This window comes from Gracilinanus agilis, chromosome 5, assembly GCF_016433145.1.
Source record: "Gracilinanus agilis isolate LMUSP501 chromosome 5, AgileGrace, whole genome shotgun sequence".
In the NCBI taxonomy this organism is placed as follows: Eukaryota; Metazoa; Chordata; class Mammalia; order Didelphimorphia; family Didelphidae; genus Gracilinanus; species Gracilinanus agilis.
Window position 1 is genome coordinate 154,102,335 of NC_058134.1, and position 17,149 is coordinate 154,119,483.

The window sequence follows — 17,149 nt, forward strand, 5'->3', positions numbered from 1 at the left end:
GGGATGGGGCCCCACGGAGGGCCCTCGGCTATTTCCCCGCCTCAGCCTGTAGCGAAGTAGGGGAAGATCCCCGCACTCCCCATTTTCCCTCCTCTAGTCCCCGCCTCCGCCACCTCTTCCTCCTCCTTCTTTTGGATATGACTGAGACACCTAGATTAGGCAGAACGTGAGACCGTCAGAACTCTGCGACCTTAAAAGGAGGCGGGGTTTGAAGGAGCTCCCTCCCCATGCGCCCACCAGAAGGACATTTGACGGCGGTGTCGGCGTGGTGACGTCGCGACGCAAACGTGCTAGCGTCCGGCCGTAGAGGCTGCAGTAACGCTGGGAGGTTGGACGGGGGCTTTTTAAGTATCTAGCGGGTGCTCTGTAGGTTTTCTGTTTTCGCGTCCGTGTCGCAGGCTTCTGGGGACTTCGTTAAGAACCCTCCAAACCGGCTGCTGCCTTTTTCTTCCGCCTTTGGGTTAATCGTCGCCCTCGGCCGCGATGCTTCCTTTGGAAAATGTGGTGCTTTGTCGCGAATCCCAAGTGTCCAGTTTGATGGCCTTGTTTGGAGAGGTATTGTTTATCAAATGTTTCCCTTAAACGTAAATTTTCAGACTTTTCTTTTGCCATTTTTGTTGGCAGAGTGGAGAGAGCGCTGGATGTGGATCTGGAGGACTTACTTGAGTTCCATTGCTGCCTATTGCTATGTGACCCTAGGCATGTAGTTTCTCGTCTGTTAGAAAAAAAAAAAATGGGGCCAACAGTAGCAGCCACATCACAGAATCGTTGTGAGGATCAGTGAGATGGAGTGCTTTGCAAAACTTAAAGCCCTGGATAACTGATTCTTGTTTTCTCCTCTCTCCTTCATCTCCACACTCACCAGCATCTCAAACCGAACTGTTATGCTTAGAGATTCTGTGGGGAATCTTGCCATAGTTATACTAGAGAAAGGAAATAGCCCTTGGAAAAATTTTATTTCTAAAGCTTTCAGAAACCTTCACTACTAAAAAGTAACCCAAAGTGAAAATCAGCAGTTTGGGAAAGCACTTTGATAACAAGCGCCTCAGCTGGAAGCTCCAAGTGCAATTTATCATTACAAGAATATCTGTGAAAAGCTGAATTCATTTATTTATTGGGGTATAGTACAAAGCAGAACTTACCAAATAAATATTGTCTGTGTAATGAGTATATTTGCTTATTCACAAACTTCAGTGAGATAGATGGTCATATTGAGTGTGAGGAAACTGGTGTTGGGAAGCTTTGCTTAAGATTCTAACCGTTTTCCACAAGAACATTAAGTGAAAAACTCATTGGCCAAAAGAAGACTCTTGGGGAGTATGGAAACATTGCAACTTCCCCCCTCATTTCCTGACCCTCTTGAATGAAATAATATTGCAAAGTGAGGCATGCTAATATTTCACATAATTTTCTAACTATAGTTTTGTTGTTATTCAAAATATGGTCATTTTTACTTGGTGCATAGAATGCCATATTTGGAAGAGACTCCTAGAGGCCCAGTATGCACAATTTCCCCTATTTAACATCTACTACAGTCTCCAAATACCAATTAAAATATTAGACTGACAGTCAAGGAAGCATAGATTTCACCTCCAGCCCTGCCACTAATATGAGTACCACTGGACATCATTTAGTCTCTTGGGGACCTCTCTTTCTTTAGTTGCAAAAATGAAGTTTGATTCGGATTATTTTTCATGTACTCTTTCATTTTTAAGCATCTGATGGTAGGGAATTCACTGTATCACAAGGCAACCCATTCTATTTTGGGATATCTGTAATTGTTCTATAGAGACAAAATTATGCTCTACTTTAACTTCCATCTTTTGATCCCAAGATCTGCTCTGTGGAGCCATACAGAGTAAGTCTGGTCACTCTTCTGCATAGCTGCCTTTCATAATTTTATGGACCACTATTATATCATCTTCTCTTTTCTAAACATATTTTATTTCATTTAACTTTTCCTTACATGCAATAATCATCCTTCTTGGTTGTCACCATCCTTTAGATGTATTCTAACTTGAATGACTTACCCCAGGGTCAAGTCAGGATTTGTGTAAGGAGCAACTTTGCATAGTAGATAGAGAAAACTCTTGAGTTCTTTCAGTAAACCTTTATTAAGTACCTACTATGTGCCAAGCACTTTGCTAAGGACCAGGCATACAAAAAGAGACAAAAGACAGCTCCTGTCCTCAAGATGTTCATAATTCAATGAGGAAAACAAAATGCAAACGAATATATACAAAGTTAAACTACCTTCATTTTAAATAGGAAACAAAGTGAGAAAGCACTAAAATTAAGGGAACTTAGGGAAGCCTTCCTGAAGATGATGAAATTTTTGTTGAGTTGGAAAGGAAGCCAGTTCATTGGTTTAGGAGTTAAGAAGACCTGACCAATGAGATTGCAGCTGAAAAAGAAGAAAAAGTCTTTTCTCTTAGGGAGTTCACATTCTACTGCTCAGATGTATCGTCACTTCTACGGTTCTGATTCAACTAGGATAAGAGCTGAATTAAATGGGAGGCAGGTAGTAATGTTATATAGATATATGTAAGTATGTGATAACCTTGTTACAATTTCAGCTAATAATGTTGCCAGAAGACTGTGGCATACCTTTCCTCCTTACCAGAGGATGAGAATAAAAGAAAAATAAGAGCTAGAGTAGCTTGGGGAGACATGTCACAAGACAGAACCAGGAGACATGATGCCTGGGAAAGTGAACTGGGGGCCAAAGTTTTCTGGCCATATTTTGCTGTTCAGTTAAGATGTGGCCTGGTAGATAAGTTTGGGGAAGGTTTTTCTGTGTGTGTGCCCCTTTGGGATAAATTAGCCTGGGGAGGTATGGTAGGCCTTTCTAGTCTTCTACAACACTCTCTTTCCCACATGTTATGGTCCAGACATAGTAGCCTTGCTCTTTTTCCCAAGGAGCATTTCATTACTAACCATTTCTATGTCTTTGGACAAGCTTAGAGTGCATGTCCTTCTCACCCCCACATCTTAGGCTGTGTACTTTCTTTCAATGTTCAGTTCAGGTGCCCTCTTTTACAGGGAACCTTTTCTGATCAACCTTACTATTGGTGGGTGCTTCTCAGATTATCTTAAGTATTTTTATTTGTGTAAATCTTGGATTACTCAGTAAACTCCTTGAGGGCAGGAACTTTTTAATTTTTTTCTTGTTTTAGATATAGTAGGTATTTTAATAAGTGTCTGTTGACTTGAAATTATGGCTCTAGTGCAGTAGTAGTAGGTAATATATGATTCTGCTAAATTAACTGTACAAACAATAAGTGTTCTAGGGTTTCAGAGAATGAGGCAGATCTAGTGTGCTATTATTAGAGACTTAAGAAGTAGGTAGAATTTAAGGAGCTGCTCAGTCAGAGCACATAGTTGTTTCTATCCTAAAATCCTTAAACAAATATTCAGTGTACATCCTTGTATATTTTTAGAAGTACTTGTGTACTGAAATATACCATACAGTTTTTATTTTGTGGAAAGTAAACTGATAATGTGAGATTTTAATGTTTCAGCAGTTGTCTGATTATGTTATTGCTCTAATAACATGGAGCTAGCTATACAGGGCAGCTAGGTGGCACAGTGGATGGAATTCCAGAGCTTGGAGTCAAGAAGACTTATCTTAGATAATGAGAGAGGGAGATTTTGGGAAAAGAGAGTCAAGTTTGCAGCAAAGAGAAGTGGTTTTTCTTCACTTAACAATAATTACTAGCTATGGGACCCTGGGCAGGTCACTTAACTCTGTTTGCCTCAGTTTCTATTCTAACTAGCTCAATGGAAGAATATTTATAGTATTGGTAGCATGGGCAAGAATCTCTGAAAAACTTTACTTTTTTTTTTTCCTCTCAGCAACTGCTACTTCCATGAACTGTTAGGGGAGCACATAGTGATTTTAAAATGTATATATTTGTTGACTCGAAAATAAGATAGACAAATTGCATCCCTGACTTGCTTTAGTAAGTCCCTAGACTAACTAGTAAAATATTCTTTTCTTTTGCTGTGGCCTTGGACCTTGTGTCCTCCTGAAATCCCCCTCAGTTTCATGACCATTTTTATTCAAAGGCAAAGCATTAAATTTGCTCTTTTTACTACAGTGTTTTGGATTGAATAATCCAAAATGAGTAAATAAAAAATCTGGTAAAAATGAATTTCAGTGTGTTTGTAAATTTTTAAAATATAAATTGATATGATACTTGCTGCTTTTGTCCTTAGCGTCATCATTTCAGCTTCCCATCCATCTTTATTTATGGACATAAAGCTAGTGGAAAGACATATGTGATGAAAACTTTGTTGAAAACTTCAGAGGTAAGAGTTAACATTTAACTCATTATTTGTAAGTTGATTTAAAATGTAGGGGGCGGTGGGGGGGCGGAGAGACACACAGTACGAAATAACATTAGAAATACAAAAAATAACTATTGATTTGGTTTTTCTAAAAACCCTGTATTATGTGTTATAATTGAAATTGAAATTGAAAAACTCTAGTTGCTATTGGGACTTTTTCTAGAGGCAGAAACAGATTCTAGTCTGTTTACCAAGTCTCCCCTTAGACTGTGCTAGCAACAAAATCTATGTATAAAATCAGTGTAGGTCAGGATGTCTGGAAGACTTTGGAAAGCAGGCTATATGCTATTACTGTCTGTGCTATTTTCTGTGAGAAAGTGAAGCATTTGTGAAATTGGTAGCATTATGTAAATAACAGTGTAATCTTTTCATTGTTGCCCTCTCTTTCCAGAGGCTGAGAGCTTTTTCTATGATTATCTCATTCCTAGGAGGAAGTAGCATGGCTATAATAGACTAAAAAGTTATCAAGGCTAGTGCCTCAAGTACTAATGATTCTTTATGTGTATTTAAAAACATCCAATATCTGCAGGTTATATTTATAGCCTAGTACTTCTTGAGGTATATGTAGAGAATGCAGCTTTATCATTTCTTTCATATTGAACTGAAGGAACATCATTGCTCATTCAAGATAAGAGTTTTTAAAGAGATCTTAAAAAACTTGACTGAGCATTACTTTTCTATACTTCATTTTTATGTATCCTAAGTCTGTATACAATCTATGGGAAAATCGAATTAAGAATGGTTTCCCTAATAATATAGATGGAAATTATGTAGTATAAACTGAGGCATAACCTGTTCGGAACTTAGGCCTCTCTTTCTCTGAGGGGGAGCACTCCTGAGAAGCAGTGTGCCAAGCACAGACTCCTTTGGGGCTCAAGTCCCTTCATTCCCAAGAGGCAGAATACCTGAGAGACACCTTGGAAAGCACAAGCCCTACCCTAAGGGAAACCAGTGTCTCTTTTAAGTCAAGATCATCTTTATTAAGCAAGGAGCTATGTGCCCATGTAAAACAACTCAGCCTGTTGAGAAGGAGCCTAAATCTTAAGATAGCAAGCAATTGAATAATTTTTTTTTTTTTTTTTAACAAAGAGAGGTGAGAAAAGGGGCTGGAAGGAGCAGATGCCGGGAGGTGTGGGCAGAGAGTCTCAGGAACTGGGGTATTGGATTGCCTGGGCAAGGAGGATAGCACCAAGATATTCTTTGGTACAGAAGCATAGAGAAGCAAGTATAAAATAAGCAAGTGTCCTGTATTTGAGTCTAAGCAATAACTGTTAAACAGTTAAAAAAGAACTCAGACTGATAGAAATAGTCTGTTGATTTTCTGTGGGACACAGAATATTCTTGTAGACACAAGGTCACCCAATTATCCCATCCCAGGGAGGAAGAAAGCTAGTATGGGATGATTTCCCTGGTCACTGACCCTCCTGAGGTTATTCCTGGTCATTCTCCACGGTTGCCATTGTTTATCTTTTAATAGTTGGAGTCAGCCTCACACAACTTCATTATCTGCATAATTAAGCGAACTAAGATAATTCACCTATTCATTTTCTTAATAGTCTTTGAATTCCTATGTTGTGTAATTGAAATATAGTGCCAATTGTCTAAAGTTAAAAATAAACTTATCAAAATTTACCTTTTAAATTCTAATTATGAAATACAGAATTAGTTTAAATGTGTCAAAATTATCTTTTAAAATAGTAAATGTTATAATTTTAATATCTGATAATCTACAGAGGCATTTTGGCATAGTATATATCAAGTTCTGAGTTCAGAGTTGAGAAGTCATGGGTTCAACTCCTATTTCTGATATAAGTGAATATAAGAGCTTGGACAAGTCATTTAACCTCAAGGTTCCTCAAGATTCTCCCTTGGACTTACCTACTAAATCATAAGCTGGTTTTGATTTGTATTAGTCTAGGAAATTTCCTTATCATCTAGTAAAAAACTCCTCATTTTAGAGAGGCAATTTAATATAATAACGTACCCAAGGCCACACTGCAAATTAGTGTCAAGCCTGGGACTAGAACACAAGCTTTTATTGGATCCCAAGAGTTGTTAAAATTATTAATAGTTTAAAAGAATTTAGGTGTTTCAACAACTGTATAAGTATTTAAATAATTAGAACTGATGGTTTTATAGCAGTTTGTAGAGGGGAAGTTCAAATTTAACATGTTTACTTTTTTTTTTTTTTTTTTTTTTAGCTTCCACATGTTATTGTGAACTGTATTGAGTGTTTTACCTCAAGGATACTGTTGGAGCAAATTTTGAACCAGTTGAATTGTCTCCATTATTCAGAAGATGAATATACCTCTCACATAGCCTGTGATTCATTTAATGATTTTGTTCGTTTGTTTAAAAAAGTAACTCAAGACCGGGGTGTGGATGATCAAACTGTGTATATTGTAAGTAATTTTACTAAGTTCCCATTGATTAAATACATTACTTCTTAGTGTTCCAGATTGATTTCATGTATACTTCTATATGATTTACGAGTTATATGTACATTTCTCTGTGGATCTCTTAGTATTTACAAATGTACAGACAAACCCTCTCTTCTTCCTTAATTGCTTGTTATTGTGTATCTTCCCCTTCCATTCAGGCCTCTCTCTCTCTCTCTCTCTCCTTCCCCTCACCTATGAAATGAAAGATTTTGACCTGATGGTCTTTAGGCCACTTCCAGTTCTAAATCTGTTTTTGTGATCAAGAGATTTCTGGGGTATGTAACTAATAAAAAATTTAATATTTTATTGCTTATAATAAATTTGACCCATTTAACACAAATGATTATAGTATAATACTAGTGAAACTTAAGTTACAAATTTAGTCTTTGAATGAGATTTTTTTCCTCATACTGGCACTAGCTATATGGAAAATGGATCCATCAGTCCAATTGGTTTACATTACAGAAATGAGAAAACACACATGTGATATTAAGTACTTTTTGAATGAATATTTTGCTGACAATCTATGGATGGTATATTCGTATATGAAAAGACACACATATGCATACTACAGCATATATGTAGTAACATCTCATTTATCTGACATTTTTGAGAGATATGGATGCACTTAAATTTCCTTTCAAGATTAGTAAAACTTTTCTCTAAGCATAAAAATTGTTTTTAATTATTTTGATAGAAGTATTTTTAAAATATATTGCTTAAGTAGAGGATACTGAATGTAATATGATTTCAGTGACTTGGTATTGTCACCTTGAACATCAATTTTTGCCCATTTTTTTCCAATATTTTTCATTTTTCCTTTATTCTTCCTTGCTGTCATTTTAAACTTTCCTCTAATATTCCCTTACCTTCCTGCTGGTTCTAAAATGCTGTGAGCTGAGGAACCAGATAACTTCCTTCCTTACCCTTTCTCACTGTCTCATTTTGTGTTGCCTTCTGCACCATACCTTCTCCCTCCAGTGCTTTACCCCAGACAGGGGAGGGAAGAAGTGCTCCCCTTGGCTGCTGCACAGAGGGATGGGGGGAGTGAGGAATGTCCTCAGGCGCACAGAGAGGTAGAGGGGAACACATCTACTCTGTGTGCCATTTTTGCCACACGTGCCATAGGTTTGCCATCATGGATCTAGTGGCTCAGATTTAGATTGAAAGGAAATGAGGTACTTGGAAACTAGCTAACTCTTAGTGGAAAAGAAGTTTATTTAACAATAGCAGAAAGGGGAGCAGCTGGGTAGCTCAGTGGATTGAGAGCCAGGCCTAGAGACGGGAGGTCCTAGGTTCAAATCTGGCCTCAGACACTTCCTAGCTGTGTGACCCTGGGCAAGTCACTTGACCCCCATTACCACTCTTCCACCTATGAGCCAATACACAGAAGTTAAGGGTTTTAAAAAAAAAGATAGTTGTATATTATTAAAAAAAAAACAATAGCAGAAAAAGGTTACAAGGATACAAAACTGGTTCAGGTGGACACACCACTTTCATTTTTATGTGGAAGCTTGGAAGCATATAGTTGTGGTGACTTGAGGACAGTGGGTTTTCTTTGAGTCTGAGGGCCACTGACTTGGTAGGTTGGTCTGTGCCTGACAGTTTCAGTGGCTTAAACCATGATCCCCTGGACTATTCAGTTCTTTGACCCTAATAGATGTTTCTTTTCCCAAGCCCTCCAGGTTTTCTAGCCTCAGTTATTCTCTTCCACGTCCTTCTATAAGTCCTCTATAAATGACCCTCACAGTTCTGAGGACTTCATCTCATTTTTTAGTATCTTGAGATATTTTAAAGTAAATAAAATAAATTGCAGCAAGATGGAATCTTGATTGTGCTATGCTTCTGTCATTACTATTCCTCTGTTGGAAATGTGGACTAAAGGTCTAAAGATAGTAAGAAGTATAGTATAGGAGTGATCAGATGTTGAAAAGTCAGAGCTGCTTAAACATTTTAAAATCTTATTTTAAGTGACAAGGTCTTTATGAAAAATTAATTTGATAATTGATATTGAATGCATGTAAATAAGAGTGTGTAGAATCAATAGACTAAAAATTATACTGGTTTCCTATTCGGTGAATGAAGAAAACAAGAATAAAACAAAAATTCAAATGAAGAGTGTGGTTAATTTTTTTTAAGTCCTTTAAAATAAACATGTTAGTAAAATAAGTGATGTGAAAGCAGGGTAGCACAAAAAAAGAAAGAGAATTTGGAATATTCTAATTTTGTTGGTTGAAGTGGCATAGACTAAATTTCTAGGCACATGATTTTGCCCTTTTATTTGTATTAATTTATGTTGTTAGATATTTTAATAAGTGAAGTTTTTTTTACATGCTACTATTTTTTTTCCAATCATTTCAGTTGTGTCCAACTCTTTATAACACCCATTTAGGGTTTCCTTGGTAAAGATAACTGGGTGATTTGCTATTTCTTCCAGCTTATTTTATAGATGAGGAACCTGAGACAAATAAGGTTAAGTGACTTGCCCAAGTTCCTATAGCTAGTAAGTGAGGTCAGATTTGAACTCAAGAAGATAAATCTTCCTGATTTCAGGCCTACTGCTCTATCCATTGAGCCACCCAGCTGCCCCATGTTAGTATTACATATAAATAAGTGTTCTCTTTTTGAAAAAACTTGAAAAAGTTAGTATATTTTAAAAAATAATGGAATGATTGAATAGTACTTGTTTTAGTGGGTTTTTTTTTTAAGAATGATATTCCTTCATTTTGGTGTTTACAACTCTGAGAGGGGAAAAGGGTAGGTATTCTAGATTGCTTTGTGATTATTGTGGTATTTTGTCTTGTATTATTTGTGCATACTGCCTAATCTCCCTAAGTAAGCTGTATTCTCTCAAAAAAGAGCTGTGCTTTTTTTTTTTTTTTAAACTAAGGATTTGTTTACCTACAGTGCACCTAGAAAAGTACTGTTTTTAGAAAGAGGTGCTATGCTAATTTTTTTCATTGACACTATTAACTGTCTCCAAAGAATCTGGGTTTAGCATTTATGACTAGTAGAAAGGTTCTTCATTTACTTGAACAGCTCTGTGAAAACAATGGGATGATTATTCAGGCTGGTATTATAGGCCAAAGCTCTTCCCTTCCTTCCCATGTCCTATATCTTTATTGGTGAACCTATTGCACAGGTACTGGAGGGGGTTGCCCCCCTCCCTCTCTCCACATTCCTCACTTCTCCCACTCTGCCCAGCAGCCCAATGGGAGCACTTTGTCCTTCCTCTGTCTGGGGTAAGGTGAGGGTTGTGGGGCTCCCATGCATGGTGAGGGTGCAGCTTAGGCACTGGGTATCCAAAAGGTTCACCATCACTGTCCTATGTCATTCCCTTCTTTATCCTTCAGTAAATCCACTTAGTCTTTTGAGGACTTCTAATTCTCTTAAGGTTTCTAATAGAGTCCATCAATCTTCACATCTTTTACTTTTTGTTCTCACTCTATGACTAACCCATCTCCTTTAATTACTATTTTTTTCCTTATGATGACCTTTATATCATTTGTTTAATGCAAGTCTATTTAAAATGTGTCTTTTGTTCTAGACTTGGGGTGGTGGGTCCGCAGCCTAGAGGTTAGGGTAGTCACATGCTGGCCAAAGGAATCTGCACAAATTACTTATATCTTGGTAGCCAGGCAATGCTCTTGAGAGTCAGCTTTGATCTATATTGGTAGAGGGAACACCTGACATAATTAGGTCATGGGGGTTACCAAACCGCCCCCCCCCCCCAAAGTACTGAGCTGGGCACTGGAATTCCAAAACTGAGGGAAAAGCAATCTTTGCCTTTAAGGAGTTTATATTTTATATTCAATGGGAAGACTGCTTAATTATTATTTAGGAGACCTAGCAGGAAGGGCTGGAGAATTCTAAATGGAATGGGGAAGCAGGAAGTGTGGCTCTCTCTCTCTGAGGACTCCATGGTGGTTGGGACAAGTTGTAAGTGATCCTGGGAGACCTCAGAGGAAGCAGAGTTTGCACCCAGATTTCTTGATATCCAGAAGGAAGAATGTCATCTACTTGTGGGAGATTTTGGTAGAGACTATTAATCCCAACCTGAGTTGCAGGTTAACTTGGGCTGGGTTAGCTCCCAGAATCTACCCACCTGAAGGAAAAATAGTGGTCCTGGAGGAGCTGCAACATTGCTGGAGTGTGTCAGGACTCTGCTGTGAGGATACCCACTTGGGCCCTGTCCTGCCTTAGGTTTAGTTCAGTGTAGATAAGTCCCTCCCCTGACCCTGTGGTTTGCCCATAGTACGGAAGTGTAGAAACCCCTATTCCCATCCTTTAGACCGTAGTTCCCTTAATTAAATTTGTTACAAACTCTTGTCATTTGCTTGCTGGTTTCCACAGGCCCTTGTCTAGGTGGGGCAGGGGGACAGTTAGGCCTAACTGTCACTTCTGTTAACAGTCTTTTCCCTTAACAGCTCAACCCAGTTTCCCTATCTTGTTTGGTCCCATCTTTTGTCATTCCTGTCACCTACTCACCCTTCTGACCTCACATATAATATTTAAGTTATCTCCCCTGGTTTTCCCCATAAGAAGGCACAAAATGCAAGCAGATAAGATATAGGTATGGTATGTACACACATGGTATGTGCACATGCTTGTATGTACATGCCTATGCATGTACACAGGTCGAGGAGGGAGAAAACAGTAACTGAGGTCATACTCAGAAATATCTCTCTGGAGTAGGTGGTACATGAGGTAGACAGGGTATGAATTCTGGGGATCTGGAACTGTTTGTGCAAAAGAATAGATCTAGGACTTTGAATACTGTTTGGAAAATAGAAAGCTGACCAGTTTGACTGAAACAGTGTTTGAAAAGAGGTGTGATGTGAAATAGGGGTGGGTGGGGTATTCAGGGAGGACTAGTGCTTTGGGTCTGAGGGCTTGCCAAGCCCCTAAATCCAAATTATGTGATTCAGAAGACATCAGTGATATTATTTTAATTCTTTTTAAGTATCAGAGACAACAACCAATGTGAAATAATTCTGGGAAGGTAGATGACAGGCAGTTCATAAAGAGCTATAAATGCTGAGTTGAGTTTTATCTTTAGTTCTGGTGGCAGTAGGGAGTTAAGATTCATGATTAGGGAGTTACATGATTAGACTTGTGCTTTAAGAAGATAGCTCTGTTAGCTGTGCAGTGCCCGGATTGGTATAGGATCTTTGAAGTTGAACTAGATGTAAAAATTCTTCTTTGAGAACCTGAGATTTAAATGAGAGGTTTCGAATCATAATGAAAAGGTCTGTTTACTGTGCTACATAGCATTGATTGATTAAGTTGATTTTGACTCTGCCCACATTTTTTACTTTTTTTTAAGGTGCTGGATAAAGCAGAATATCTAAGAGAAATGGAAGCGAATCTACTGCCTGCGTTTCTTAGGTTACAAGAACTGGTAAGTGAGGAAGTAAAATAGAATTGGGCCTTATTTCAGGAAAGTTTTAGGTAAATATTCAGTATACAAAACAGACAAAAACAAGTAAAAAGTTAAGTAAAAAATAGTATGCTTTGATCTACATTCAGCCTCCATCAGTTCTTTCTTTGATGTTAAGTAGCATTTTTCATCCCAAGTCCTTCTGAATTGTCTTGGATCTTTGTAATATATGTGTATATCTTTGTGTACTGATTGGGGACTCTTCATTGCCTATGAAGTGTTCCTATGACTAAGGCTGGGCATATAGGTTAATATACTTAAATTTTTTTAGAAGTTGGGGTTGATTTCAGAGAGAGAGTACATTGACCTTCCCTTTTCACCTTCCACCCTGCTCTTCTTGTAAGGAGAAACCCTGTACCCAGTTGCTGGAATTCTTTTCTGTCTGACTTTCTATACAGGGCAGAAGATGTCTCATCATCACTGGCTCCCTGTAGCCTGAAGACTTGGAATCTGATTTGTCTGATCACAGGTCTTCCTAACTGGCTGGCTTTTCCTTTTGCCCTTCTTGAGCCTAATACATTGTTCTTTCATTAGATTTCCAGATGCTAGGATCCTGACCCCATTATCATTAAATCTTCTTTCCAGTATCATTAGTTTCCCAGTGCTTCTGTATTTTGCTTTTTATGCTAGCCTTCTCTGTTGTCTCTCCATACCTGCATTTAACAGGTAGTCTAGAGACAGATTCACACTCCAAACATTGTGCTGTATTGAAGCTTTTTGCATCCAGGCAAGAAAGCAACTGGATACATTCTTTTAAAGACCTTTTAGATATTGTTGGATGACCAAAAGAAGTGGAGAACAAAGGAGCCCCAGATTTGGGGAAATCAAATGAACAATAAGATTACTAGATTTTACATCTCTGTGACAACAAAGAAAATAACATTTTCCTAGGATTTTCCATAAAGCAAGAAAAATGTATTAAACTTGGGGACACCTCCATCCCCTAAATGAATCCTCTGCCATTCCTTTTTTTTTTTTTTTTTTTTTTTTTTTTTTAAATTTTAAACCCTTAACTTCTGTGTATTGACTTATAGGTGGAAGAGTGGTAAGGGTAGGCAATGGGGGTCAAGTGACTTGCCCAGGGTCATACAGCTGGGAAGTGTCTGAGGCCAGATTTGAACCTAGGACCTCCCGTCTCTAGGCCTGGCTCTCAATCCACTGAGCTACCCAGCTGCCCCCATCTGCCATTCCTTTTTGTATAAATATTTTATTTTTGCTTTTCACGTGAGACTACAAATAAAAATTTCAGTAATGATTAAATTCATTTTATACTGGATACTCTGCCAGGTGAATAGATGGATGTTTCCCATTATAAATCATTTTTAGATAAGCAATATATTCTATTGTTCTTCCAAGATTCTGCCCCTGAACCTTTTTTTAATCTGATTTTAATAAGTCAGTATTTTTAAAAATCATTAATCATTTGAAAGTAGAAAAAGCTTAGTGCTTCTTAGTTAGGACTCTTTTAGAATTCACAAATATCTTTCTTCTCTGGAAGAATAAATGTAGAGGTGTTTTTAAAGACTGAGTTTCTAGGATAATAGAAAGGCATTTGGAAGTGATTGCTTTTTTCTTTATATGATGCAGCCAGTAGGCCCTCTGAAATTATTATTAATTTGTTGAAATGTATTTGCCTTTTGTCTGCAAAGATAATTTGTTTTTTAAATAATGAAGACATTGTTAAAATTTAAAGTCCTGGAATCCTTTGAAATTTTTACTTTTTTTTTTTACTTAATGCACCTAAAGTTAGATGGCCTGTAATTCTTATGTGTAATCTTCCTTTGTAATCTGCCTAGTTTTTCTATTTTAATTTGAGAGGAAAACTTTTAGAAAGTAACACTTTTCATATTATTGGTAACTAAAACAATTGTTTTTTTTAAAAACATAATCAACTTTGTTATAGAAAGATGCTGGGGCACATTTCTTCCTAAGAACATTCTTATAAAAAGCTTTAATCTTAGTCAAGCAATGCATTTTCTTAATTTAGTGTAAAACAATACTTTTTGTGTAAGACCATGTTTCATTCATATAGAGTAACTGAATAACAATTAAAATGATGAGAGTTTTATAGAAATTCTGGATAATTATGAAAATCTGCAAATGTATGAGTTCCTTGATTAGAATGTCTAAATATAGCTTATTAATATGCAAATACTTTATATTAAATTGGAAATTTGATAATTTTCTGAATGAAAAATCTAAATAGAATCACTATTCTGATTACAATTTCAGTATACAAGGTCACCTTTTATTCCCTTTTCTTTTACAGACCAACAGAAATGTGACTGTTATCTTTCTCAGTCAAATTGTTTGGGAAAAGTTTCGACCAAATACTGGGTGTTTTGAACCATTTGTCATGTATTTCCCTGACTATAGCATAGGTAAATGCTCGTTTTCTTTATTCCTTTCAGAAGTAAGTTTTTTAAATGAAAACATTTATAATTATCAGTATTTGAGAGACAGCTACAACATGTTTGAATGAGGAGAGAATTTTATAAGTAAACTCTTTAAAGGAAATGAAATGTCACTGTGGAATGTGGGAATCTAGCAACCAGTGGAAGCATACATTTCAAGTATAATGATCCTTGTATCACCATTTACATTTTCCCATAGGTAGAAAGTGTTTGTTCACTTTGCAAACATTTAAATGTTATTTTTTTAGTTTGTGAGAATCTTCTTTCTCTGTAGACTTAAAAAGAGTCTGATTTTATGGGCAACATTCGATATTACTTTCTAGCTGAACAGTTTAGTACAGTAATAGTAGGGTCTGATCCATTATCAAAAATTTGAGTATATTTTTCAATTGTGATTGTGAATTTTTGCTGATTCATCTGCATTTTTTTACATATACCCCCCCACCCCCCCAGTTCTGAATTTTCAAAATGTATGGGCTGTGGTCATGGAATTTAAGAAGCATTATGTGGCAAAAGAAAGACCAAATGGGTTTAAATCTCCCACTCTTATACCACTTGTGGGCATGGCATATAACCTCTCTGGGCTTAAATTTCCCCAGTTATAAAATAAGAGGGTTGTATTAGATGAGATCTAGGGATCCTTCTAGCTTTGGCCTTTTTAGTTCCTTGCTCTTTTTATCACATTGACCAACTGACCTAACTAGCTACAGTTATTAATTTAAAAAATATATTTTTTAAAAATCTGTTTTCACAAGGAAGAAACCAGAAAAACTTATTTAAAAGAAAGGAATCCTGTGCTTTATGGTAATTGTTATTAAAATAATATGAATTTCTGCACTTTCTCCCAGTACCAAAATAAACCAGAAAAACACTAGAATAAGCATTTATGTAGTGCTTACTCTGTGCCAGGAACTATGCTAAGCCCTTTACAAATATTATCTCATTGAATCTTCAAAATCATCCTGGGATTTATTTCTAAAAATAAAAAATTAAAAAAAGAACTTACAATGTTATCAAAGATATTGTATTAGGCTACACAAATGACAATGTCAAATCACTTTAAAACATTTAGTGTAAAAAATGGAAAAACTTACTTGAAATTATGAAGAATAGAACAGTTAGAATCAAAAGAATAATATATACAAAAACCGAAATATTGATTGAAAAATGATTTGTGTATATCAACCTGCAGAAAAAGAATTGATGAGTAGAAATAAGCAAGACATTGTTTTATATATATGTGTGTGTGCGTGTGCATGTGTATGATGATGACATACATATCTTTTTGTCAAATGATATCTTCTTTAATGGAGGGAGGGGAAGAAGTGACCTATTTTCATGTAAAAAATAAATTTAATTTAAAAAAAAAATCATCCTGGGAGGTAGGTGCTGTTATGACCCCCATTTTACAGATGAGAAAACTGAGACAAAGATTGAGTTGCCCAAGGTTACACAGCTAATAAATGCCTGAGGCCATATTTGAATTTAGATCTTCCTAGCAATTCCATTGCTCTTTCCAGTATACCACTTAGCTTTTCTTTTATTATACTCCCTCTGTCTCTGTCTGTATCTGTCTCTATCTCTCTGTCTGCCTGTCTGTCTGTCTGTCTGTCTCTCTCTCTCTTCTCTCTCTGTCTCTCTCTTTCCTCTTGTCTCATCTCCTCCCCTTTCCTCTCCTCTCCTCTGCTTTTCTGATGTGTTTGTGATGCCTGTGGAACATCCAGTTGGAGTTGTTTGGCAGGTGGGTGGTGATTAGAATTGGTGCTTAGGAAAGGAAACTCTGTGGGTATGTAAAGATAATGGGACCAAAGAGATCTCTGAGAGGGAGAATATATAGAGAAAGGAGAATGGCCCCTTAACGGTACTGGTAGAATTAAGAAAGAGGCACAGAAGATGATTCAGTAAAGAAGAATGAGAAAGAGCTGTCAAACAGCTAAGGATAGAACCAGGAAAGGGCAATTTCACTAAAACCAAGAGAAGAGAAAGTACCTTTGAAAAGAGTATTATTAATAGTGTCAAAAGATGCAGAGATGTGAGGAAGGATTAGGAGTGAGGAGGCCATAGCCAGAAAAAGTAAGTCTTTTGTTTCTAAATTTCTATCATCATATAAGTCAGGAGCAGAGGAAAATACATGTTAAGACTCAATGCGGGAGAAAGAAGAAAATGTTTTAAAAAGAAGGGAGAGAAAGGTAAGGAATGCAATCTTTGAAAACTGGTGGATCTACTTAGAATTTTAGAATTCTATTACAAGAAAAAGTTTTAAAGCAGATGACCAATATTTTTTGGTCATATAAGAATACATAAATGATAGAATGCTCAGCCTTCGGGTTCTTTAGATATTTTTAGTTAGTATTTACTTTCCCAAGGCAAACAAGGCTTTTGAGATCTAGTTAGAAGTAATTCCTCATGACTTTTTGCCATGATTACCACTTAAACTGTAGACTAAGGTAGATTCACAACTTCCACCTCCCACAATCCCCTCATTGTGGTTTCAAAATTTAATG

The 17,149-nt window shown here is 36.8% G+C and overlaps 1 protein-coding gene across 1 annotated transcript in view; it reads left to right on the forward strand.

Moving 5' to 3' along the window:
- The first annotated feature begins 483 nt into the window (after positions 1 to 483).
- ORC5 (origin recognition complex subunit 5) overlaps positions 484 to 17,149 on the forward strand; it is an 87,688-nt gene continuing 71,022 nt past the window's right edge. The window contains exons 1-5 of the mRNA XM_044677887.1: positions 484 to 555; positions 4,219 to 4,311; positions 6,552 to 6,752; positions 12,118 to 12,192; positions 14,501 to 14,612. Of these exons, the coding sequence (XP_044533822.1) occupies positions 484 to 555; positions 4,219 to 4,311; positions 6,552 to 6,752; positions 12,118 to 12,192; positions 14,501 to 14,612 (553 nt within the window). The remainder of the gene's footprint in view (positions 556 to 4,218; positions 4,312 to 6,551; positions 6,753 to 12,117; positions 12,193 to 14,500; positions 14,613 to 17,149) is intronic.